Below are 24,970 nucleotides of genomic sequence, written 5' to 3'. Positions count from 1 at the left end.
GTAAGACTAAGACATAAACTTAGTGAAAGCTTCTGTCACTAAGTTCACACATCACTAAGTCATTGAAAAATTTATCATCACCCTCAAATCAATTGTCAATTACAGATGCATCAATGTAATCAATAATTGAATCTCAACCCGATGATTCATTGGATTTTTGTACGAATTGTACAAATTAAAATCATCGGATTAGAATGAAATGTACGAATTGAATATGATCTCTCTCTCAGGCATTAAATTGAACACTTGGTATGCCAAAAACAAACTTAGGTAACTGAATTTCCCATACTCAAATCTAAATGGAATTTCTCTGTTAAATTTCAGTCTAACGATGCAATACAAACTCCACAATATGTTTCCCAAACAAAAAAAATTCCGAAAACACCACAATAAGTGAAAACACCAAATGTTCTAGCATCAAGAACTAATCTAGTCTATTTCTAGATTTTCTTTTTGGGAAGATTGAACGACTCACGCCTCATTAATTCTGCGTACACACAGACACAAATAGTACAGAGTTTGTTATTGAGAATTGTTAAAATATGGGCTGTTAGTGGGTTTACAAAATGTAAAAGTTAAATTCATTCTTGGCCCAACATAAGTCTCGTATACCAAATTTCCTTAGCATAATAATTATGAGAGAATGAAAGGTACATAATGCATACAGTTTTAGTGAGAATCTTAAAATGATATGGGTTTCAGAGGGATGCATAATTACCATTGGAACGTAATGTTCCAAAAGATGTTAACCTGATGTCATGCGTTAATTGCATCCAGTTGCATACTTTTGACTTCAATTTGAGTTGATGTTCATGGGAATTTCGTTTCAACTAGCAACATAACTTCAGATGACACGATTGTGGTATTTTTAAAACCAAAAACGAAATGGGACCAACATATAAGTACATAACGCATCGACACTCTTGTCCTCGTAAGCTTATTATGTCTACATTGAATTATTAACATCACACATATGACAATTTTATACAATCAGTCGACTATAAATCATGCTTACAAATTAATATATCTATAGCACTTTAGAATATTTGATACAGTCACGCATGGAAAAACCAACCGACCACTTTAACGTTATTACGCATGAACGACATATGAACCTTATTCAAGTTATTTTTACATCTCCAAGAAGCAACCAGCTTGAACGTGACCTTCATATTTTTCATGTCTTTCCAGTTTTACCCATCGAGAATTGCTCATATCCCAACTATACCCTACACTTGGTTCTCCGTACCGAGCCGAACCGATCACGACCAGCTTCCCGGACCTCCTTACCGCCACATAAGACACATTGCACACGTCAGCAGGTATCTCCCCAACTTTATGCCACGTATCGCCTCTCATCACCATCAGGTCACGGCGACAACAAGCGTACAAATCTCCGTATTCACCGGCAGCACAAACCGGAGGCCACGTAGTCATCCCCGAAGAGAGGAACTCGTCCGCCTGCGAGCCCCACCGCCACGTGCTGACGTCGAACGATTCAGCTGTTTTACTAAACTGCCCTTGCTCCTCCGTGGCGTAACCACCGATGACGTGGAATTTGCCAGCGTGGAAAACAGCCGTGCATTCGTCTCTCTCCCGGCCCATATCCGGTAAAAAGGCCCATTTATCTTCAGCCACGTCGTACACTAGAGCTGACATCATCGCGTTCTTGTCTTCGTCGTGTCCACCCGCCACGAAGACGTTCCGTACAGAATCCGAAGCGCAGGCGAAGAATGAACGAGGTCCACCTGGTATGCTCTTCCCGACGCGCCACGTGGACGTCAAGAAGCTGAAAACGAAGACCGAGTCAGAGGTCCTCCACGTAACCGGGTCAAGCCCGCCCAACACAACAAGATCCGACCCGACGGAGGCTAGTCTACAGAACAGAGGCAACCCGTTGGATTGGCCTGGAACCGGAGGCAGCTCGCTCCTAAGACCGGACCCAAGTTCAAGAACCGAAATCCGGTACACGGGCGTGGGGATGGTTTTACCCGAACCGAGTTTGTTAACCGGGTCGTCGACTTGAGCTTGAGACAGGACAAGAAGCTCTTGACTATGTCCTGAAGCTTTACGGTGTCGGAAAAAATCAGGGAGGCTGATTTCTCGCTGCCAGAGTTTGCAAACGGAAGCCATAAGAGGGAACTGGTGGTAGGAGCTGCGTAGGAGACACTCGCGGGCTACGGTTTCGGGAAGATCAGGAATAAGCTCCATCGATCGTTTTAGAAAGTTTTCAAGATTTGAGAAAATGAAATATTATTCAGATTGGGGAATATGAGATTATGAATGATGTGAGAGAGAAGAGTGTGTTGTAGCCCACTTTATAGAGGAGATAAGTCTTCTAGAAGCTAATAAACAGAAAGTGGAATTTTTAATTCGATTATATAAAAATATAGGTATTTTATTGATTTTATCAACCTACTTATGATTCGAATAAGAAATATAATTGGTTTAAAGACTAGAAAAGTAAAAGGTTACGTTTTATCATGAAAAAGTAAAGGAATAGTAGTAGTATATGACTGTTGTTTTAAGTTCTTTTTGCTTTTACGACTTTTCTTGATTTTGATGGTTTACATAAATTTCTTCTACGAACGTTTCTGAATTTTTTTTCATTAATTATTGATAGGAGAAAGTTAACAGAAGTCGGGAGAGAGTACCGATCGGATGTTTGAATTATTTTGCGGTTTTGCGTTTATTTGATGGAGACCTTGTACACCAATTGGGTCCATTCGATTTCTAGACCTAAAGAGCAGTTTTCATTCCAACTCATTCTATGTTAAATAAATACTTGAATCCATCTTTTAAGTTAAGCACTTAAGCATCTTAATATTGTTGCAGCTGACTTTGCGATAATGGAATATTTAAGTTAACTCTCACTGACTAATCGCAATATTAAGATGCTCGACGTGGAATTAACGTTGCTTTATGCCGTAATTATTAAAGTGTACATGTATAAAAAAATTATAGAATCTTCAATTAACGTGTTAATCAAACTATTCCACGTTGTAGCTTAAGTGGAGACAAACAAAATAAAATATTAGTATTGGACTAGTTTGGTAGTGGAGATATCAAAAAGAAATCAATAATTTATGCATGGATCTACATATCAATGCTATATATTCCAACATTTTAGAGAGAAAAAAATGTCAAAGTATGGTAGTTAAAATATTTGAGAAAAATATTACAAAGGTCCCATGTGAGCCCATGTGGCGTAAATTATTCACGAAGACATGCTAACTAATAGCCACCCAAACGATTATTGTATTCTCATACTGATTAGTAGTATATTACAGTATCAGAATTATTATATCATATCAATAAACACGGATGGGTATAGGGTGAAGCATACTTAAATTTTGGTTAAACCGATACGTCTATATCCTAGACGGTCTAGTGATAGTGTCTCCATTTTGATAATACGAAAAATTGATGATTTGGGTTGATTTGATAGAATATACAAATATACAATACAAGTCGCCCAACGCAAAAGAGACAATAACACGAAATTCTATAAGGTAAAGGCGACTTTGAAAAGAGGCAAATACCTCGTCACTTTCACTGACTTCTTTATTTTGTTTATAGACACTTAAAGTAATTTTATAGATACTGTATATAAATGACAAAAACCGCATTTTTTTCCCTAATTAAAAACCCTAACGTGTTTTACATAGATAATTCCCGTTTTATAATATACAAGTGTGTGTTGATTTAATACTCATGATATAGCTCTAAGACAAATACAACTGTACGCCATGAATCCTTTTGATTTTTAACTTTTTTTTTAAGAAAAAAGTTTGAAGACCTTTCTACTCGAATATAATTTTATAATTTCATTTGTGTTTTCTCCCTGTGAACAACTTATCCAATCCACTAACTAAAACTATTTAACAAAACTCATTAGCAATTCTAAGAAAAACGTGAGAAACAGGGAATTAAGAAAATAAACACCCTAAAATATTGAAAAGTTCAACAATTGGGGTTTCTTCCTTCCTCTTATTTTCCATTGTTTTTTTTTCCTGATATTTTTTACATTTTTAATTTTGTATATCCTTTCTCTATTGTTTGTAGGCCATTAAATTATATTATTAAAGGGTGCAATGACATTAGACATCGCTAAATCATACAGATCGAACAACTTTTGTTTTTATATATATGGTTATTAATTAAATTTTATTCATAACAAAATATTGTGGATCACACACACACACACACACATTATTAATATAAATGACATATCCAATACTAAATTTGTCCCCTCCAAAGAAAACAAAATCATATGATTCATATTAGTTTTCTTATAAACCTTACTTAAAGTCTTAATTATCCGGAAATCGTTTTCGGGTTGCCAATCAAACTATGACAGATAAATAAAATGTTAATGAAACAATAATACAAAGATGAGACGATCAAGTAAAACGGTATGTCTCTACATCCCCCACCCGACACGAATAGCTCCAAAAACAAGTGTATCACGTCACTCCCTATAGGATTCCAGAAGACAATGTATCGTTTAGTCCCTAGCTTATCCGAATATCTAATATCTTTCTCAGGGGTGATAATCTCTTCTACCAAACACTTTAATATTTTCTAGCATGCATTAAACATGTAAAACCTATAGAGAGATCAGAGATGAGAGATGTACTCGCACTCTTTATTGTTCCATATATACGTGGGGTCTAACAATAGATATGAAGACCATTATAAACACTAATTAATATATTGACAATCCGTAAATTATGGTATTCTGATAAGAGAATGATGTACGTAAGGGACGAAAATATGGAACGATATAGGAGAAAAAAAGAGAAACGAAATACGAATTGGTACTCTATTATTGTAGTTTAGGAAACGGCATGTTCCATGCAACTTGGAATCGTTCTATGGTCCACCACATCCCCATTTACGCAACTGTTTGTTGTAATTTGAATATATAATGATTACCAAAAAAAAATCTGAATATATAATAATAGTATATCTTTTTTTTTAATATAATAGTATATCTTTATATTTCCATATAAATGAAGTGAAAATTGGTATAGCCTGAATAACATTTGTCACCACTACTAAATCGTAGGCATTCCTCTGCTTTATTATATGTAATGTATTTTTGATTTGTAAGCAGATGAAGGCATATACAATTTTATGGAGTAGTGTGACGAGGCATAATAATGATGATTAATGAAACTGTGAAACAAAAGGAAAGCAAAAACAACACGGCATGTGGTTGCAGACAGTTGGAAACGACACGGCGTCTGGCTAACACAATAATTGAATCCCAAATAACAAATGATAAGGTGTCAACATCCCAAAGGCAAGCCATCGTCGGCTGGTTATCTTGGTCAACGCAATAACCAGACTGACTGACATTATATATAGAAACAAAAAAAAACTGAATCAAATGTTTGAAAAGAAAATAAAAACAAATTAAATCATTATGAAACAGTAAACAAGTCTGACCAATATTTTAATGCATATATAAGAACGATAGAGAGCAGATTAATTTTGACTGGGACCTTACGAATGATATACCGAATTACGTATTTAGATCTAGAATATACATCGTTTTTATTGCCAAATATATAATTTTTTGTCAGCTTGAAGATATTTAATTATATATATGACCAATATTTTTATTCATGTAAGAACGCTAGAGTAGATTAATTTTGACTGGGGACCTTACGAATGATATACTGAATTACGTATTATGTGATATCTATGCATCGTTTGATTTCCAAATACATATTTTTGTCAAGACATGATAATCTTTAATTTTATTATATTTATTTATTTACTACGTGAGAAAAGGAGGACTCATACTTTGTTTGTACGGTCGACATCTAATCAAATACTGTAACGAGCCCGTGATCAACTTGTTGTATTGTCTACTTTTTTTTATTGTACAATTGTCAATTTGTGATCGTTATCCAATTTGCTGACGTGGATTATTTGTCTTCGTTTACCAGTAAAAACTATAGTGGAGAGAACTGGAGATTTTTTTAGTAATTTTGGTTTTCTGAAACTACATAAGATTACTAAAGGCTTTTAGTGGTTTTTATGTCTTGTCCGGAAGGCAAGCCGCACGCGTTAGCTAGATTGATTCGATCAAGGTGTATCAAAAGAAAGAGATAGGCGGGTTTAATCATCAGTCGGAAGTCAAAATACTTTTATGGGTTTCAAATTAATTAAGCGTATGAAAAACAAGTACAAATATCGTCATTCGTCAGGCATTTAATTTTTTGCTCTTCCAAAATTGTGAGTATTAGCATTTTCACCTAGAAAGTAAAACGTTTGGTGCGAAAAATCAAGTTGATACTTACATCAAAATGTTAGGACCATATACTCAATAGCGATATTGCCATTCAGTTTTCATTTTGGCGACACGATCCAAGAAAAGCGGATCAAGGAAGGGGTGTATGAATATTGAGTTCCAGTAAAAATGTCTAAACACCTGAACCCATTTCGTTTTTGTTTTGGTTCTATTATCAACAATACAAGTTGGTCTCTTTTTCCTTTTCCGATACTTATTAACAACAGAGAAAGCAAAACCGAAGCAAGAGAACAAACTCAATAATTTGGCTTCATTCCACACTTGATCATTGAGCCATGGACGATTTTCCAAGTGCCATATATGAATGAAACTGATCACCCCTAGTCATATGTTTAGCAATCGAAGAGGCGAAGAGCAAATAGCATTTGCCAAATTCAAAATTAGACCTTTTTGGTTTGTTGAATATATAATTATAGTCATGAACCACTTGTGCAAATCTTAATTACAATATATTTGACTTTAGTTAAGAGAATACTAATATAGTCAAGGCAGCATTTAAGAGAGAAAGGTGGTTACAAAAAGTGTCCTAAAGAAATAATGTGACAAATGCAAGTTGACAAGTATCATGGAAGAGACTAATCGAGAGTTGAAAACTTTCGTTACATTTGCGAAAGTCTTATGCTGTTGCGGTTTTAAAGGAAGACAGTGACAAGTTTAGTGACGGTCCTTGTAAGACACAAGACGCCATAGTTATTATGATCACAAGAGGATGGTTGACCATTTCCTTCCTAGGATTATGATGATACTTCAATGCAGGGCAGCAAAATCAACCAGGTCTTTGTAATCATCAGATACATATGATTTCACCTTAGATGCACGCTTGTCACTTTTACCATCTCCCGGGGATCCATACTTTATGCCGATAACAGTAGTCAAACCTATTGAAACAATAAGAAAGTTATGAATTGAACAACAAGCATTTTAAAATCTATGTGGTAAAACGACTATGTGACTTACTCTCATGGATCCGTCCGTACAAGAATCTTTCACCTCTCCAGAATTCGAGTGGTCTTGACTTAATCCTTGTACTTCGTCTGATACCACCTTCCATTTTAGTTCCAGCACCTTCGAGAGAGACAAGAAAAACATGTTGGTTTAGTATTTCAATCGAAAATGAAGTACCAGTAATGAAGTTAAGTTTTTATTGGCAAGTCTATATACCTGCAAGGCTTTTCCTGCGAGAGAATATTGCAGCCTCACGTGTAAGAGTTTTCTTTTGCTTCTTCTCTTCTCTCTCGTTGGATTGTTTTTTGGTTTGCTTCTTTGCTCCACTTTCATGTGGTAATGTTGCCATTTGCTTGTCCCCTCCAGTCTCACCATGCACAGTCTTGCTTCGCTTTTTCATATTGCTATCGGAAGATCCTCTCTTTTTTCGTTTATTTCTTTGTTTGCGTGAAGAGTTGTCAACCTCCTGCTGAAAATAAGTTAATCTCTAATTCATTTTGTCAAGTAAGCTCATACTTCAGAGTACCCTAAACGGAACTTACACCATAAAAAAAACACAGAATACTTTAACATTTACACAACCAACGATTCTGTTCAGTGTGCTATATTTATCATGGATCAAAACAATACGAATCTGGCACACTACTACAATTAAAAATACCTTTACTGATATGACAAGGATAAACGTCGAGAAGAGATGGACCAACTATAACAATTGAGACAACATAAAGACGAATTGGCCTTGGTATCAAGACCCCACAGAGGTGAACAGACAATGATGAGAAACTAACCTGAGGATTTTCAACTTGAAGTCCACAAGCAGTGTCCCTGTTGTCATTTTCCTCCTCTTGTTGTCCCTGAATGGGCTCTGCATGTTCAAAGGATCCATCCATTGTGTTGAATTGTTCTGGAGCTCTGTTTGGAGACTTTGAGGATGAACCTGAAGGCGAAGCAACGGCGTAAGGAAAAAACTTGAACCATAATTAAAAGGTGAACTGAAAAAGTTAGTGGAAGTAAGTATCTAATGGAAAAGTGTGGACAAGTTAATGTAGGAGATATGCTAATTTGCTTGTTTAGTTTTAGATAATTCACTATAGCATGAAGGTATAGGTTATCATACCTTGCCGATGCAGGATACTATCCTCTTCTACAATCAAAGGTCTTGTAACCTCTCTAGATCCATATTCCGCCTATACCACAAACAAATTCAAAAGAGATGTAACCAACAAGAAGTCCAGATATGTTAATGAAGAATCCCGTACAGCCAAGGAGAAACTAACCAGCCTTTCTAATTGCTCAGTTTCTTCACTGATATCAGCATCATTTTCCCTTCTGCCAGAGTCACTGTTTGCTCCACTTTCACTCATGGGCAAATCTCCCTCTTTTTCTAATGTTTGCATATCTAAATTCACCTCTAGCGTAGCTGAAATTTTATTTGTGATGCTATCTTCCACACAATTTTCTGCATTCCCATCTCGACTTGAATGAAATCTATGGATGCCAGAACGAGTACCAGAATCATGTTCACCGGAATTCTTCTCCACTGAGCTGTTGAAAGGTTTAGCAGCGTCTACAGTACCCACATTAGACGGGGATGTATTAGTTATATCTTTATCAGCATCATTGGCCAATGAAGAGCTGGAACCAATATTCAAATCCTTTGCTGAAGGTTGTATATCAACCTCATTAGACAGGTGATCCCCTGGAAGCAAGTTATGGATGTCAGGAAATGAAAACTGCTTATTTGGTGGGTTTGGTGATGAAATATGTTCTTTCATCAGGGGGGATGACGAGTAGCTATTTTTTCGAACCGCATCCCTGGGGGTCCCTTTCAGCATATTCTGTATGTTTGATAGCACACTCTTCCGGTTTGATGGGTTCCTTCCAGATGCCTTCAAGTCCATTTTTCTAACATCTGGAACTTCAGAAATATCTTCCACAACAAAGGGCTTAACATTCAAGCGATCCTCCAAAATCTTGATGGCACCACCGCCCTCAAGCTCATCCCGACTGCAAGCAAGCAACTCATGCAAAATCTTGCTTAAGTCCTTGTCCGTGTCTACGGTTGAATCTGGAAAACACAGTTTCTATCACTATCAGATGATAGCAAGATTTCACAAAATGGTAGCGATGATCAAACAAGTGGTCACTCACCATCTACTTCCCTATCTGCAGTCATAACTTGTGCAGCTGTGGTCCTCTTTAAGCTTTGTTCAGAAGGAATGGGGATTTCCTTTTCTGAAGCTTCCAGGTTGACAGCATCAGTCATAACTTGTGCAGCTGTGGTCCTCTTTAAGCTTTTCTCAGAAGGAACGGGGATTTCCTTTTCTGAACCTTCTAGGTTGACATCATCAGCGATATAACCATCCTCAGAAGTAAGCATGAACGAAGGCCGTTTCCTCCTAGAATTTAAAATTTTCAGTATCAAGGAAAACAGATAGCAAAAGATGGAAATGGAACACTTCTGAAACATGCTCCAACAGAGTTGCTCATAGTACATACCCTTGAAGTCCTGGTCTGCGAGGGCGCCTTGCTGGCGGGTTCTGTTGTGTATCTATCACACTGGTGCCAGTCTGTTTATGCCATTCTCGATTGGCAACTATTTCAAATCCACCGAAAAGAAAACATCATAAATGCATGACAGTTATATAATAAAAGACGGTAAGGCTATGAACATGAGAAAAAGAAATAACTCACGTTCATATTTATCATATTCAGCAAAGTACTCTTCAGGTCTTGGAATTTTACTACCACCAAAGCTTGGTAGAGCTGGAGGTGGTTGACTGCAACAAGAATATTTTAATATAGGTTTCAACTAACTTTGTAAAGGAATCAAGATGAAGTGGAAAAATAAAGAAAAAAATCAATGGCTCAGTTGCTATGATCTTTTTTAACCTTGTCGGAAGGTCAAGAGAAAAGCTTTTCCGCTGACGGGGGTCTAACCCCGGTCTTCGTTCTCGTTTATTTGGAATAGGGTTCAGCAGCTTGGCATCTACATTGATATCTTCTAAGATAGCTTTTGCCTGCTCCTGATGCTCATTTTGAATTTCGAAAGGCTGTAAGATATAAGTCAAGAATCTGAAAATCAAACATCCATCTAGAAGAAGAAGAAGAAGATACAAAGGCGTATAAAATAAAATAAAAACCCTAATCTTCGTCATTTGGGAAGACCCACCCAGAAGCGGGATGAGCAGAATCGAAGCAAGGTTACGATTAAACACGCGAGAAATGAGATTGATTTCGTAACCGTCAAAATAACCAACTCGAATCGTCGCCGTAATTACTCACTGAGCAAACCAAACCCTAAGGCTAACTAATAATGCAAATCAGATCGAAGTATGAAGCAGATTAAGAGGAGGAGGAGGGGGAAAAGCTTTACCATAGACTCAAGAAGAGTATGGGTCTGCTGTGGATCTTCTGATTGATGAAGAGGAGGAGGAGGAAGAGGATTCGACAAGGATTTGAGTGTGCGAGGAAACAAGGATAGACCTGAGTAAGCGTGAAGGGGATCGTCCTCTAAACTTGAACTCCGGCGGCTCGTATCAGCCATCTAAATCACCGGAAAATTCCTCTCCGATGAGGATTTCAGTTAAAAACACTGACGCCGGGAGAGAGAGAGAGTGGGGTTTTCAAAATTGAAAAATCTAGGGTAGATTGATATGGGCGGGATGTTAAAAAAAAAAAAAAAGAAGAAGAAGACAAAACTGGATAAAGGGGGAAAACAATATAAAAAACGTGAACGGCAGGATTCGAACCTGCGCGGGCATAGCCCACATGATTTCTAGTCATGCCCGATAACCACTCCGGCACGTCCACTTATTGACAGTTTTATGTGCACAAGTTTATTTATATTTTTGGTTTTTTGGCTTTGTGGGATAGACAAACGTCTTCAATTCTTCATAGGCCTTTTAGTGGTGGTTAGTTTTTACATTTTGGTTTTCCACTTTTCTTCTTTAAAGAAAAAAATAAATGGAGAGAATTGTTACGTAAAAAATGTGCGTAGGAAAAATAAATAAATAAATAAAACTCAAATAACTATTGTTTATTGTTAAACTAGATAAGGTTTGAAATTAATATTAACAAAATATAATTATATATTTTAAAAGTGTTTAATAACTTATTGATTATTTAATAGTTTATATTACATAAATATTTTTTTAACTAACTATCTTTCAAAACTTGTACAAAAAAATATAAAAAATTATCTATACTAAATATTCTGACCTGCCATATTCAAAGCTACAGTTTGGAAATCCCCTCTTGCATGCTTAATGAATTAAATATACTAAATTGAAAGATGAGAAATAAGAATTAAAAACTTCGTCCAAAAAAACCTCATGCTTACTGAATCTGCCTCCCCTCACGGCATCTCCTTGCCAGGGTCCGTTGCCTCCCCAAGACCCAAGACCCCAATTTCCAAAGAAGGGGATGGGACAGAACTAGCTAATTTCGCCATTTGTCCCATTATATATTTATTTTAACTAATATTAATATTTTATTGTAAAAATATATTTCACAAAAGATTAAGATTAGTAGATATGTTTTTTAACTAAACATTTAGTTTTCTCATAATTTTAAAACTAAATATGTAAATATTTTCAAATTATTAGTTTTCATAATTCTAAAACTAATATTTTCGGATATATATTTTGATTTAGAATTTTAATAAATTATTACAATACTTTCTGATTAATCAGTTTGAAATCAATATAAAAGAGCATATTTCTATTATTGATATTTTAAGCTGTTTTCTTGGTTGTAATGATTACTATGGGGAATGAGTATCTTTATAACTATGAAAAATCTAGAGATGTTTGACTATTTTCTTATATGATTTATATTTGAAATCTCAACTTAATTATCTATACTAAAATGATTAAATATGGTTAGTATTTTAAAATCTGATTATAATAGTAGGTACTAATTTAAAAAATAGATATTATTACAATTTTCTTAATTATTTATACTCTTAATTTATTTTTCTTTAATTGTATTAAACTGATTTACGGGAGTAAAAAAAATAAAATGGACATTTGGTAAGTAGAATATTTCTATAACCACCTGACCAACCAAAATTTTTGTATATATAAACAGAATTTAATTTTCTTTAAGGGTCTGAGAATCTAGAAAAATTAGGAAAAAGTTAGATTCGACCCTGTACCTTTGCGTTTATCCGATTATTAAAATATGTTTTTTTTAACCATTGGGTCACAACTGGCTGACCTATCAGCTAAATTCCTATATTCGTAGAAAGCGGGACTCAATCCCTGGTGTGGTTATACGAGGGATTTTAATCCTCTGGTTAATAAATTATTTAGTCTAAATTTCAATGGCATTAGAATGTAAATACTAAGTAATGTTTGTTTTATAGTTGTGTTTACAATTAATATGAGGGATATATATCCAACTAAATTATTAAAGACCAAATGGACACCAGCCAATCTGTTACAATGAAATAAATTAAAACTTTAATATTTGGTCTGAATTATATACTAGTATTTACAACCAAACTAAAAATAGAGATCTTTCCAATTCTTTGGTGCTTAACTTAATATTTGGGAAAGTTAAAAAAAAAGTTTTTATTCTTATTTGGGAAACTGTAGCAAATAACATGTTTTTCTCAACAAATTTAACACCAAATTTCTGATTGTTTGTTAACACTTAACACCAGGAAAAATAAAAAAGTACAATCATAGGTCGCAGGATTGATATTGATTATCAGTAACGTGCGACAGATTTGACGAATTAACAGATGCATTCTACAATGCATGATCCAATGGCTTTTAAGACTTCCACAACAAGGAGAACACATACGACCACAGGAGTCAGTATGAGCAAAGGAGTGGTGTAACAGACCACTGCCATTGTTAGATTAGAAAATACATATCTAATGCAACTGAAAGTAAGGAGAGCCACACATAACCTGCATCAAGACAATGTAGAAGACAATAGATGAGTATTAATTACCGCATGCATGTATTAGAAAAGTTCAATATTACTTTTAAGGGATATGATAGTAAATTTCGTTTTGATACGCACCATAAGAATTTACTAGTAGTATCTTCTAGAGCCGATGAGATGTATACATGAACAGTACAAATCCATAAAAACACCACAAACCAACCCAGGAAGAAACACATCATAATATGGTCCATACGCTTGTTGATTCTGCAAAACCAATAAAGCCATTATATCTCAATCTAATGCATAAAGAGAGAACATAAACACAATCTATATTACCTTTTCTCTCTTAAGTATTGGTCTATAGATTCGGGGCCAACACTTCGGTTATAATGCCAAAAACGCCAACATAGGATAGGGAGAGTGGCAACACAGCCACAAGTATAACCGATGATCCCTATAAACAAAACTATTTGTGGGTGTTCTTCATCTCTTGGCTGGATCAGAACAATTATGGCTGCAGCAATCAGGGCCAAAGTCACAACAAACTCGATCGAATTCCAAACATTTTCATTTGTGTATGGATCACCCAATTCAACAAACTCGTGTGGTTGCTGACCATCTGTTGATGGGGAACTACGATCGTTTGTGATGTTGATGATGTGTTCACGCTCGGTCAACAAAGGGCCTTCCATTGATGATCACTTTTGGTTTCTTTCTCCTATTTCTTGCCCATCAAAAGTTTAAAAAGTCCATCTTATATCAGCGTTGACACACGAAGCATATACCTTTCTACTTTGGTGCTACATTATTATTAGTCTTTTTTTTTTAATAGACCAGATAGATCAACACCAAGTAAACTATATTGTAGTATTTAACGCAATCAAATTATTATAAACAATAGTCAAATAAAAAGACACATAAGGAGGTTCTTTAAAAATTCAGATCAAAACATGAGTAAATAGCCTCATGACAGACATCTCCGGGAACCTATTTCAAGTGGAGAGGGTTTAATGTGGTATAACGTCACTTCTATGTTTTGAATATTAACAAAACAAAAAAAAAAAAAAGTCTTCACCAAAACACCTTAACCTCATCTCAACAATCCCTAACCAGTGATTGACAGAGAGGGCATGTCGATTTGACTCTCAGCCATTTGTCTATACACTTCGAATGAAATAAGTGTGAGCATTCAAGTTTCCTTATTACTACTCGTTCTTCCTCTCCAAATTTCTCCAAGCATATGCAACAACACTGCACACCATCATTAAAATTATGAAAACAACAAAAAAAAAATGCTTCTTCAAACACAGTATAGTATCAGATTACTCACATCATCAGGGCTCGGTCTCTGAAAATATAATCCACCACCCCGAAGAGAATCTACATCATTTTTCTCACAACTTATTATCTACCATAGATGAGAAAAAAAAAAAATGTTCCAAACACTCGTGAACAAATTATATGAGATAAAAAGATACCTGCACATAATAGAAGTGTAAATACATATCTAATCCAACTGAAAGCAATGAAGCCTACACAAAACCTGAAAAAGTGTAATCAAGAAGACAACAGTGAGATTAATTAGTTAGGGATAATTTAAAAAATTAATTCTCTTTTGGGATATGATTGTGAGTTGAACCTGTGGAGTTTAGGAGCATCGGAAGGAGATGAGTGTGCATCAGAAATCCATACAATCCCCAAGATTAACCACACAAAAAATAAACATTCAACCCCAGTCTTCAAAACCTCCATCACCCTATCCACTCTGCCACACCAATATTTGTTTGTTTTGATTTGGCTAACTAAACCCATTAATTTCAATAACAACAAAAGAAACATATATAAACAGAATTAAATAGGAATTATTATGGGATTATTATACCTCGACCTTGAGTAAACCCCAACTTGGTTATACTTGCGGAGAAGCGAAAGGATAATAAGGAGGGCAATGGTAATACATCCACAAGTGTAACCGATGAGCCATGCTAACAAAAGTGCGTGTGGATGTTCATCTTTTGCCAGAGTCAAAATTACTAATGCTGCAACAATGTGAACCAAAGTGACTACTAATTCTAGTGTATTCCAAAAACAATCACAGCCTCTCGTAGATGATGAACTTGCACCGTCATCAGTAGACAGAGGCGAGCTTAATGAAGAGTAGCTTCCCTCGTCCAAAGAGGATCCTGACGTAGAATACTCATCGGTTGTAACATCGATGACGTGCTCATCATTATCATTGTGGGTTTCGGGCTCCATTGTCACAAAGTCGCGCGTGTTGTGTTTTTCATTGACCGGCGATATATGCACTTTTACATGATCGATCAAAACCTATAAAATGTGTACAAGGAAATATAACTAATCTCATAAATGGAAAATTTTGCGGATCCATCAACTAAATATATGCACATTCCAAAAATGTGCAACTGGAGATACAAAGATATGGGAATATCTATATATAAAAATTGGAATTATTCCTGTCATCGATGTTTTTTTTAATCAGTTCCGTTTCCAATTCGTTACAAAACTGACAAAAAAAAAAGTGGCATACATGTGTAAATAACGAAAGTGCCGGGGTAAGTGTTGTGAATATCAGTAGTTTCAGGTATTTATGCAAATAACCAAAAGTCTCGGGTAATTTATGTGTAATGTAATGTAACTAATGAAAGTGTCGGGCGCATGTGTGAATTGCAAAAACTAGATACTACATATACAAAATACATTTTTTTGGGGTCAAAAGTTATATATAAAATAGAGTAATATTAGTAGATAGCACAAATATGGAGTAAAATAAACAAAATACCATAATAACATTTTTTATAGAAAAATACTATAAGGTTCACTTTTTTTTTTGAGTAAAAAAACATAATCATTTTATTTATTTATTTTAGTGTTAGATAGAAAAAGTGAAAGATTTGGTGAGATTTTTTGAAATAGCATGTAATATTTATATTTTCCATATTATATTGAACTAAATAGCGTTTAATTGTAAACCCAAACCGATATATAATTTCGTTTTAATTGTAAAATCTAAACTCTAACCATCTCATTTGTGAACCCAATCCGACATATAATTTTGTTCTAATTGTAAAATATAAATCATAACTATCTCATTTGTGAACCCAAACCAACATATAATTTCGTTTAAATTGTAAAATCTAAATAGTGTTTAATTGTAAACTCAAACCGACATATAATCTCGTTTTAATTGTAAAATCTAAACTCTAACCATCTCATTTGTGAATCCAAACTGACATATAATTTCATTCTAAGTGTAAAATCTAAACTTTAACCATTTCACTTGTGAATCCTAACCGACATATAATTTCGTTCTAATTATAAAATCTAAATCCTAACCATCTCATTTGTGAACCCAAACCGACATATAATTTCGTTCTAATTATAAAATCTAAATCCTAACTATTTCATTTGTGAATCCAAACCGACATATAATTTCATTTTAAAAAAATGACATGATATTTAAATAAATAACATGTAATATATGTAATGGATATAAGAGTAATTGTATATAAAGAGAAAAGCACATACAATTGTGGTATTTATTTTTTTTTTTTTGTCAACTGTGGTATTTTCTTAAGTTCTGTTTGTGCTATTTAGTGCATATTCTCTATAAAATAATGTTAGGCACTATGATACGTGTAGAAAAAAATGAAAATAATTTAAGCTTCGTGTGGGCGTTCGCCATGTATAATAAATAAGTAACTTGTCTTAGCCTTGAGTAACACGTGTTCGGTTGTCAAGAAACATGAGCATTTAAAATATATACGTAGATTTTAATGTGCACTATCATATATTCGACCATGAATATGTTGTTTTAGTTTTATGTCGTTGATTAAAAGAATGGGAGACATAACAATTCACACAACATGGGATGTCTAATAGAGAGATACACTAATGTGTTTAATTATGATCCAACGGCTGAGAAAGAAACCCTACTTTGTCGGTAACAAGAGCGTAGCCATCCGATGTGTCGAATCAACGGATCCACAACATCGACATTTAAACACAAAGCGGGCAAAGGAATGAAAATAAAATGTCATAAAGGTTTCGACAAGATCTTCGAATGGGGCCGACAAGATAAATCAATGTTAAACGAGCTTGTCTCAGACGGCATCGTTTTGTGTTCCCATGATAACATATAAAGTGGTAACATAATAAAGTTCAAACACATTATCACACTAATATAGTAATATACTTCAACCCAAAGTATCAAAAAATGGCGAATGAGAGTAGTATTCTTGGACTCGCAATCACCGAACTACGACTAGGTCTTCCCGGAGATGATACCATCGTATCCGGGAAGAAGAGGGTTTCTCCGGAAGTTGAGAGAGACTTGAAATGTGAACCGGCTACAAAGAGTCAAGTTGTGGGTTGGCCACCGATTTGCTCGTACCGGAGAAAGAACAGTCTCGAACAGACCAAAAGTACGTACGTGAAAGTGAGTGTAGACGGAGCTGCATTTTTAAGGAAGATTGATTTGGAAATGTACGAATGTTACCAAGATCTCGCTTCCGCTCTGCAGAGTCTATTCGGATGCTCTCTCAATTTTGGTTAGTTCTGATCTCTATAAATATTCTTTTGCTTTGGTCTTAAATTAAGGCCATTAATGATCATAACGTTGACTTTAACTATAGTGTTTATGTATGGAAATGAAGATGATACTTTAAAGGAAAGTGAATGCGTACCAATATATGAGGATAGAGATGGAGACTGGATGCTTGCGGGAGACGTTCCTTGGGAGTATGTTTCCTCTATAATCTTCAGTTCACTTTCGTTTTACTTTAATTGAGTTCTAATAAATTATAAAATTGTTTATTTGCAGAATGTTCCTTGGATCATGCAAGAGGTTAAGGATTATGAAGAGATCATGTAACAGAGGATGAATGGTTTTTTTATATAGTCACATGTGAATGTGAGTGAGCCTTAGAGAAATCTCTAGACAAGACAAAATATGTTTCATCATCACATAGTACTCTACTCAATATGTCTCTTCGGAAGTCTAATAAAGTTTCCGAAATTTTTGAATTGACATTCTATAGAAGTTGTTTTCTTTTACATAAATTTATTCATCCTTTATCTTTTGGTCACTGGACTAAAGTCGAAAGCCAGTTTTTATACTTTGCTGCATGACAAATAATATCAATAATCAATGAAAGTGGAAAAAAGTTATGAACTACAGTGATGATATATTGATATCAATACTTAAAATCTACTTCATATCAGAAAAATGATATGAAACTCCGATTACATTGCCTCAAGATGGGAGAAAAATGTACATTCTCGTTACAGTAAATATAACCTCTTGTCACCGATTAGATGTGCCGGGGTTTGGAAGAACCAAACCAGGGATCAAACTAGGCTAAACCGAATTTCTAATCATGTATTAGATGAGTGGGACTGTGGGAACTGTTTTATGAACAGAGAGTAATAGATGAATGAAGACGAAATGGGCCAATGTGACAAATCTATTATCGGTTAGGAGTTGAAACCTTCAGAATAGGGTGTCAAGTAGCTTTGGAGACATGAGAACCGCCACAGATTTGAACTGCAAATCCAAAATAAGTCTTATGAGAATCAAGGAAACCAAACTCAAACAATACCAAACAGGTCTTTGTATGTGGTTTTAACAGTATATAAGCTTACTTTCTCTTGTCTATACTTCATGCGTATAGCACTTAAGGGGCAACCGTTGGTGTTAAGCTGCAGATTTTGTAAGGCATGCACAGATGCTTTCAGATCCGCCGCTTTGTATGTTGTGTAATGCTCAAGTGTTGGATTCTGCAGGCAACAAAAAAAAAAAAAAGAAGGTTAACATTTTGTGGAACTAAACTGTGTCTGGATATAAAGAAAGAGAAGCAACATTACAGACCCATGGGTGGTTTGATTGGTCCAATGTCCACTTGGCAAGAAAAACCGCTGAAGCAGCAACGACGGAAGGAAGAAACTTCAAGAAATGGTAGTCAATTAATGTCAACTCCGTTAGATAGCTGGCTAGAAACTCGACTTCAAGGCCCGGGCTCTGCCGAATCAGCAATCAATCAACGTCAGTCTTTCTACTAAACTTTGTAACAAGAAGAGATAGGTGAGCAAATTGCAAAATGCATTACCAGGTGAGAGGCGTGTGCTGCTCTGATAAATCTCCTGAGGAACGTTTTTGGAGTGGGAGTGTATATTTGAAAGCTAAAATGCTTAAGTACTTGGTTCTCCATTTCCAAAACCTGCACATCAAGATTTCAGTAACACATTAGTACATTACACACTTTCGTTTCTAAGTTTTAGACAGCAATCTCGGTATACCTGATCTCTTGTGTAGGTGTTATCTGTAATGAAGCAAAACTCCTCAATGCGTGGCGCACAAATTTCCTCATACTTCCTGTAAAGTTTTAAGTATAAACAAATACAAGTTTAGTTTCACTTTTGAGACGAGATTTACTAGTGAGATCTGAGAGGAACATACGAGGCAATTAGCATGCAAGTGATGCCGAGCAGTTGCAGTTGTTGTCTTTGCACGTAGTTTCCATGGAGGAACCAGTCTATGAGATACACTGTGAGGTAGAGAGTATCAGGTACAAGTGTGTATTCCTCAGAGACCTGTGATTGAAATCAGGCTTTTTTTGTGAGAACCCGGAGAATGGCATAGAAGCTACAAAAGTTAGCATCAAAAGTGAAACTAAACACTAACCTCCACAAGCCAATCAACCAGAATCCCCCGCATGGACTGGGTGACATTCTTTTGTACTCTCTCCATAAAGTCAGGAACTGGTCTGCGTTTAAGCTGCCAGAAGAGAAGTGACACAGAAACAGAAGGAATCAAACTTCCAGTGCGTTGGCTTAACAAATATCTATAGAGATTACCAAAGCCTAGGAATTACCTCTGAAACACGCAAATTGTAGTAGATATCAGGGGCGTAGAGGCAACACAGTAAAGGATCCTTGTCATCTGAATCAATGTCTACAAATTTTGGGATATCTGGTACAGTTGAACTACCAATAACAGCACTTTTCTCAGCTGCAACCATTTTGCAGAAAAAGGATTTAGAAGTCAGTAAAGACCACTCCTTTATACAATAGGAAGTAATCACATGGAAATTTGTATCAAATAGATCACCTGTAGAAGCTGGTCTCCCAAGTGGTCTTGGAGGCAATTTGAAATTCCACTTCTCAATACAGTTATCAGCTGTGTCATTTGTGCCTTTACAGAGAGACAGGTTTCCTGTTGTATTTGATACAACTTCTACTTTTGCATCAGTACCGGACTGAAGATCTGTGACTTCTGAAGTTACAGAAGATGTCAACTGGGATGAACCCCGTCCTTTCTTTATCTGCTTAATGTCTTTGGCCTGAAATGGCAAAACCCATGTCCCAGAGATGCATGTATTACTTCACAAGATATCACAGGAAGCCAAACACTATAAAGAAACAGAATGTAGTTTTAACAACCTCAAGTATATCTGCATTGGAGTTAACATTTGTAATCTCCCCTAGAGCCGCTCGCTTCTTCCTCTTGTTAGGTGCAGTGGCTCTTGCATCCTCCAAGGCTGGTCTTTTTGCGTTTGCTCTCTGTTGATTCTGTGTAGTAGAAGTCATTACTGCAGCACGCAAAGCAGAGGCACGGGCACGAGTGAATGGACGAGACACATCATTTTCCTTCCCCATGTTATAAAAATCCCACGAGAAGACAACAGCCTTGAAGAAGTGTCTTTGAGTCTTAGGACTGCATCATCTTCCTCCCGATCTGTCAAATTGAAAGACAAGAGAACACAAAAGATCAACCTTTTAAGACAATAGAGAGATCAGATTGCTCATCTGCAACAATGAATATAAAAAAAAGATGGCCAGAGTGACTCAAAACTAGAACCAACTTGATTTTTTGGAAACTTTCCAGGAAAATTTTGGTCCACTGAAGCAATAGTATCAATAGAAGATACATACAACTATACAAGCTCCAAAGGTTCAAACTTTTTTATTTTCAAAACTCCGTAAGATTCAATGGTAGAATCAAAAAGTTATTTGATTTCCTTATCGAACAATGCATACAGTAATGCAGCAAAGAACCTCAATTTTACAAAATCTAAAAAATATTAGGAAAATCAATATTCGAGAATCCAACTACTCTTTCTTTCTATGTTGTGGGGATTTATAAATATTTTCTCAGCCACATTATCTTGAGAAAACGAACAGATCGTGAGAAACCTAAGCAAACCCATGAATCAGAGCTTCAACATCTAAAGAAATCTAGAAACCCACAAAACCCTATGCGTTAAAAGTTAAAATCAACTCACATTCTACTTAAGAAACCCTTATAAACATTGAAATCCGGAAGAAAAAAAAAACATAAAAAGTTGAAAACTTGCGGCGGCTCAAACGCAAACGAAATGCAAGATAACGCGGATGAGAGCATAAAAATCAAAACTTTCTTAACAAAATTAAGTTAAAAGACTGAGATTAGAGAACCTGAGAAAGCTCCAACAAAACCCTTCAGGAGAAGAAGAAAAAAAGATAGGAGCTTTGGACACAGATCGAGATGGTGAATGAATCCGCTCTTTAGGGAAAGAGACCGTCTTTGAGAATGAACGGAGACAACACACAACACTAGTGTGGGTTTAAACGATAAAGAAGACACATTTAGAAATAATTAAGGAATATATAAAAATAAAAAGAAAAGAAAAAATATTTAACTTTACTAACGACATTAAAACAGTGTTTTTTCAAAAAGAAAACATTACAAAAATGTTTTTAGTTTTATGTGCAGAGAAGAAGAATGAAATTAAATAAATAAAAAAATTGGCCTGTTGAGTGTTGACCATAAGTCCATATGGAGGAGAGAGAGAGAGAGAGAGAGAGAGAGAGAGAGAGAGAGAGACGAAAACGAAGTGAGTTTATTGGGGGAAAAAGTTGAGTTAGTTTAATTAGAGTCCTTAATTATATGAATTTAGTAGCGTACTTAAACATAGATTTGGGTGATGAACCCCGTGAGATATGGGTAATAATTTGGGTAATACAATAATTTGCCACATTTATTATCCTATTTACGTACAATGGTATATATGTGCCATTAAATTCCACACCGTTTACTGATTTAATGAGAAGCAACCGAGCTACGAGTAGAAAATCCCTTAGCCATTATTACAACTTTTTGTTTTCATTTTTTTCTTTTTCTTTTTTTGGGTTCACATGATTTTTTTTTTCCTTTTTCATTTTTGTAGCAAATCGTTTAAATTACCACAAAAAAAAANAAAAAAAAAAAAAAAAAAAAAAAGAGTCCAAATCGAAGGTCCCAACAACGATAAAACTACATCGTGAGTGCCGTGCCGAGTGGAGTGGAGTGGTGTGTATATGTTAAAATGCTGCAGAGATCTTGTTCCTTCTGGCCTTAGCTTCGTCTTCTTGCTTTTTAGAATTTTGTTGATGTTTCTTGTCACACCTTTGTTTGCTCTTGTTATGTAGTAATCTTTTGTTTATAACAGTAACAATATAAATGATTGAAGATAGTTATAATACTTTTAACCATGATGTACACTAATATTTCAGTGATCAACTATATGAAAAATACTTTTAAATACCACATACACAACATTTTGTTTTTCAAAATATCACAACTGGGATTGGGAAAAAAGTTGTAATTATATCCCAAATTTAATGTTTAAGAACAACATTTATAAGAGTTCAGCAAAGATATTTTCTTCTAATCCTTTTAGATAGCATGATGAGTCCAATCATAATTTCTTTTGAAATTAGTTACGACACGTGATTTTATAAAATTAGGCTCTTACGAGTTTTGAATTCAAATTAAATCAAAACTTGGTTGTGTTGTGTAGAAAGTCTTTATTATTTTATTTGACTTACTTACTCCTAAAGTCTAAAGTTTAATAATTGACCTTAAAAATGCGAGTGAGAGAGATGGACGTAACAACAAGAAGTCATGGCCCTAATAATGTTAATCCAAAATCCAAAAAGGTAGATCTAGTTTATATTCAAAACACACAAACAAAGTCACACAACTAAAGTTAAAGAGAGATATAAGATTTATTTATACTCACACAAATTTTACTGTATGGTAGTATGGTACTATGGTTGGTCCAGTTTCAAGTTTTGAACTAAGCTTTTCCCTCCATTCCCCCCTTACCGCATTTACTACATTTTGTTAGACCATGTATTGATAGACAAATGGATTTCAACATAATGGATATGTTTGGTGGTCCATATCTACTACTACTTTAAAGTTCTACAGTACTATCACGTGAGTACAATTGTAACCATGGCTTTTTTTTTTTTTTCTTTTTTTAAAACAAAGAAATTTATTTGCCTTTGTTTTATGTTATGTTTTTGAGGCCGATGGTCCCTTCGTTGTTATATAGTGGACGTTAGCAAGATATGTGAAACCATTTATTTATGCAACCAAGAGATAGTTAAATGAATGAACAATGAGACTTGCATTATTCTACAACTGATAGTTACGTTTTTGATAAATACTGTATGTCTTATTGGCCGATCTCGGATTCCATGCAAATGGATATATAGTCTGGATTATGTGTTCCAAATTTGTTTTTCTCTTCTCTGACTAGATCAACCAAGGTCTTGCAATGTCTTTTATAAACACAATTCTTTTAGTGATTTACTGATTTTTTACACCACATAATCATAATGTATGTCGATCGCACTAACGAGCGCTTGAGTAGTACTAGTTATTATAAAAGCTTAGGCTACTCTCGCCTACTCCTCTATAAAAAGGTAAAAACCATCATGTTTTTGGTCTCATTCTAACTATCCAACCTATTGACAAAGCTTACCATACATGGGCTTTAAATTTAAAAATTTTAGGAAAAAAGAAAAATTTGGTTTGACTAAAAAAAGAAAAGAAAAAGCAAAAAAGAGAACTGTGGGGAAAAATGGAATTAAAAATTTAATTTATTTTACTGCTGAGTAATTGTTGCTAGTTATATATACTAGGTGCTTCCCCACGCAACGCGTGGGTTGTGGTGTAGTTGGCACTTTCTTGTTTTTTTTGGTTTTTTTCGTTTTCTCTTTTGTATTATTTCGTTTTAATAAGGCATATACGAGCTTTGCCACTTTTATTTATACACTATATGTTTATACCATTTCGTTCAGATGTGTATAATTGTGGCGTTTACTTTTTATGAATTATGAAGATGTTGTTTCTTGCTTTTGAGGATCTAATCTTATCATTGACTGATATTGTTTCCAATACATTTATTGTATTATAGATTTTTTAATTAACTGCTTATGTAAACCCTTCATACGTTGATGTTGCAATAATACGTTATTTTTTTAAAATATCTTCCGTGTAAGTGATTATGTTTGTATGCCCATGTTTTGGTCTAATATCAATAAGATCGTTCCTGTTTTTCTTTAGTTGGCTTTGAAACCAATATTGAGTTAAGCAAATAATGGGTCGAATTATGGTGTTAATAAGTATATAAATTCTTATGTATATATATTATATATATATGTGACTATAAATTTAGCTAACTAAAAAATTAAGTAATATTTTAAATACAATCTTGAACATATATATATATATTTTTTTTTATTTGTGGGAGGAATGTATGAAATTATTGGATAGAAGTTATTTTTGAGTTAAATGACCTTTAATGTCTTTAAAGTGAGTTAAATATTAATAAATTTTTATATGTATCTTGACTTTTTTTAAAAGGAATACCAAGTGTTTCCTTCCAAATTTGAAGTGATATAGTATTTTAGTTTTCTTATATGATTTTATAAACTTCAATGTAAAAGTTTTTCAAAGTAATAAGTACA

General features: G+C 34.7%; 6 protein-coding genes and 1 non-coding gene across 10 annotated transcripts; 1 reads left to right on the top strand and 6 right to left on the bottom strand.

Moving 5' to 3' along the window:
- Positions 900–2,313, bottom strand: LOC104755879 (F-box/kelch-repeat protein At1g15670). The gene has a single exon (XM_010478353.1). The coding sequence runs from the start codon at positions 2,209–2,211 to the stop codon at positions 1,132–1,134; it is 1,080 nt and encodes a 359-aa protein (XP_010476655.1). The 5' UTR covers positions 2,212–2,313; the 3' UTR covers positions 900–1,131.
- On the bottom strand, positions 6,938–10,928 carry LOC104755878. 3 transcript variants are annotated; one of them, XM_010478351.2, is made up of 11 exons: positions 10,650–10,928; positions 10,166–10,326; positions 9,968–10,053; positions 9,773–9,869; positions 9,425–9,672; positions 8,551–9,341; positions 8,391–8,460; positions 8,062–8,210; positions 7,487–7,739; positions 7,283–7,390; positions 6,938–7,203 (listed from the first exon to the last, which is right to left on the bottom strand). In XM_010478351.2, the coding sequence occupies exons 1-11, from the start codon at positions 10,818–10,820 to the stop codon at positions 7,073–7,075; spliced, it is 2,265 nt and encodes a 754-aa protein (XP_010476653.1). In that variant the 5' UTR covers positions 10,821–10,928; the 3' UTR covers positions 6,938–7,072. The 3 variants fall into 3 exon arrangements, with proteins under 3 accessions (XP_010476653.1, XP_010476654.1, XP_019094883.1); XM_010478352.2 differs by having other exon boundaries at positions 7,487–7,736; XM_019239338.1 differs by having other exon boundaries at positions 10,166–10,299.
- Positions 11,005–11,086, bottom strand: TRNAS-AGA. Its single transcript has one exon. It is a non-coding gene; the product is annotated as a tRNA-Ser (tRNA).
- LOC104755877 lies at positions 13,016–13,866 on the bottom strand. The gene is made up of 3 exons (XM_010478349.1): positions 13,511–13,866; positions 13,310–13,438; positions 13,016–13,193 (listed from the first exon to the last, which is right to left on the bottom strand). The coding sequence occupies exons 1-3, from the start codon at positions 13,864–13,866 to the stop codon at positions 13,016–13,018; spliced, it is 663 nt and encodes a 220-aa protein (XP_010476651.1).
- LOC104759240 lies at positions 14,682–15,430 on the bottom strand. The gene is made up of 3 exons (XM_019238863.1): positions 15,057–15,430; positions 14,814–14,939; positions 14,682–14,706 (listed from the first exon to the last, which is right to left on the bottom strand). The coding sequence occupies exons 1-3, from the start codon at positions 15,428–15,430 to the stop codon at positions 14,682–14,684; spliced, it is 525 nt and encodes a 174-aa protein (XP_019094408.1).
- Positions 17,266–18,257, top strand: LOC104755876 (auxin-responsive protein IAA5-like). Of its 2 annotated transcripts, none has more exons than XM_010478348.2 (3): positions 17,266–17,742; positions 17,848–17,932; positions 18,015–18,257. In XM_010478348.2, exons 1-3 carry the CDS (start codon positions 17,409–17,411, stop codon positions 18,073–18,075), a joined length of 480 nt encoding a protein of 159 aa, XP_010476650.1. In that variant the 5' UTR covers positions 17,266–17,408; the 3' UTR covers positions 18,076–18,257. The 2 variants fall into 2 exon arrangements, with proteins under 2 accessions (XP_010476650.1, XP_010476649.1); XM_010478347.2 differs by having other exon boundaries at positions 17,827–17,932.
- Positions 18,356–21,882, bottom strand: LOC104755874 (cyclin-A2-3-like). Its single transcript, XM_010478346.2, has 11 exons — positions 21,647–21,882; positions 20,633–20,927; positions 20,301–20,532; positions 20,065–20,201; positions 19,875–19,967; positions 19,650–19,783; positions 19,490–19,565; positions 19,300–19,410; positions 19,062–19,211; positions 18,836–18,970; positions 18,356–18,737 (listed from the first exon to the last, which is right to left on the bottom strand). Exons 2-11 carry the CDS (start codon positions 20,846–20,848, stop codon positions 18,684–18,686), a joined length of 1,338 nt encoding a protein of 445 aa, XP_010476648.1. The 5' UTR covers positions 20,849–20,927; positions 21,647–21,882; the 3' UTR covers positions 18,356–18,683.

Source organism: Camelina sativa, chromosome 17 (genome assembly GCF_000633955.1).
Source record: "Camelina sativa cultivar DH55 chromosome 17, Cs, whole genome shotgun sequence".
Taxonomy (NCBI): Eukaryota; Viridiplantae; Streptophyta; class Magnoliopsida; order Brassicales; family Brassicaceae; genus Camelina; species Camelina sativa.
The sequence above is the reverse complement of the archived record's forward strand: the minus strand, read 5'-3'. Positions and strand labels throughout refer to the sequence as shown.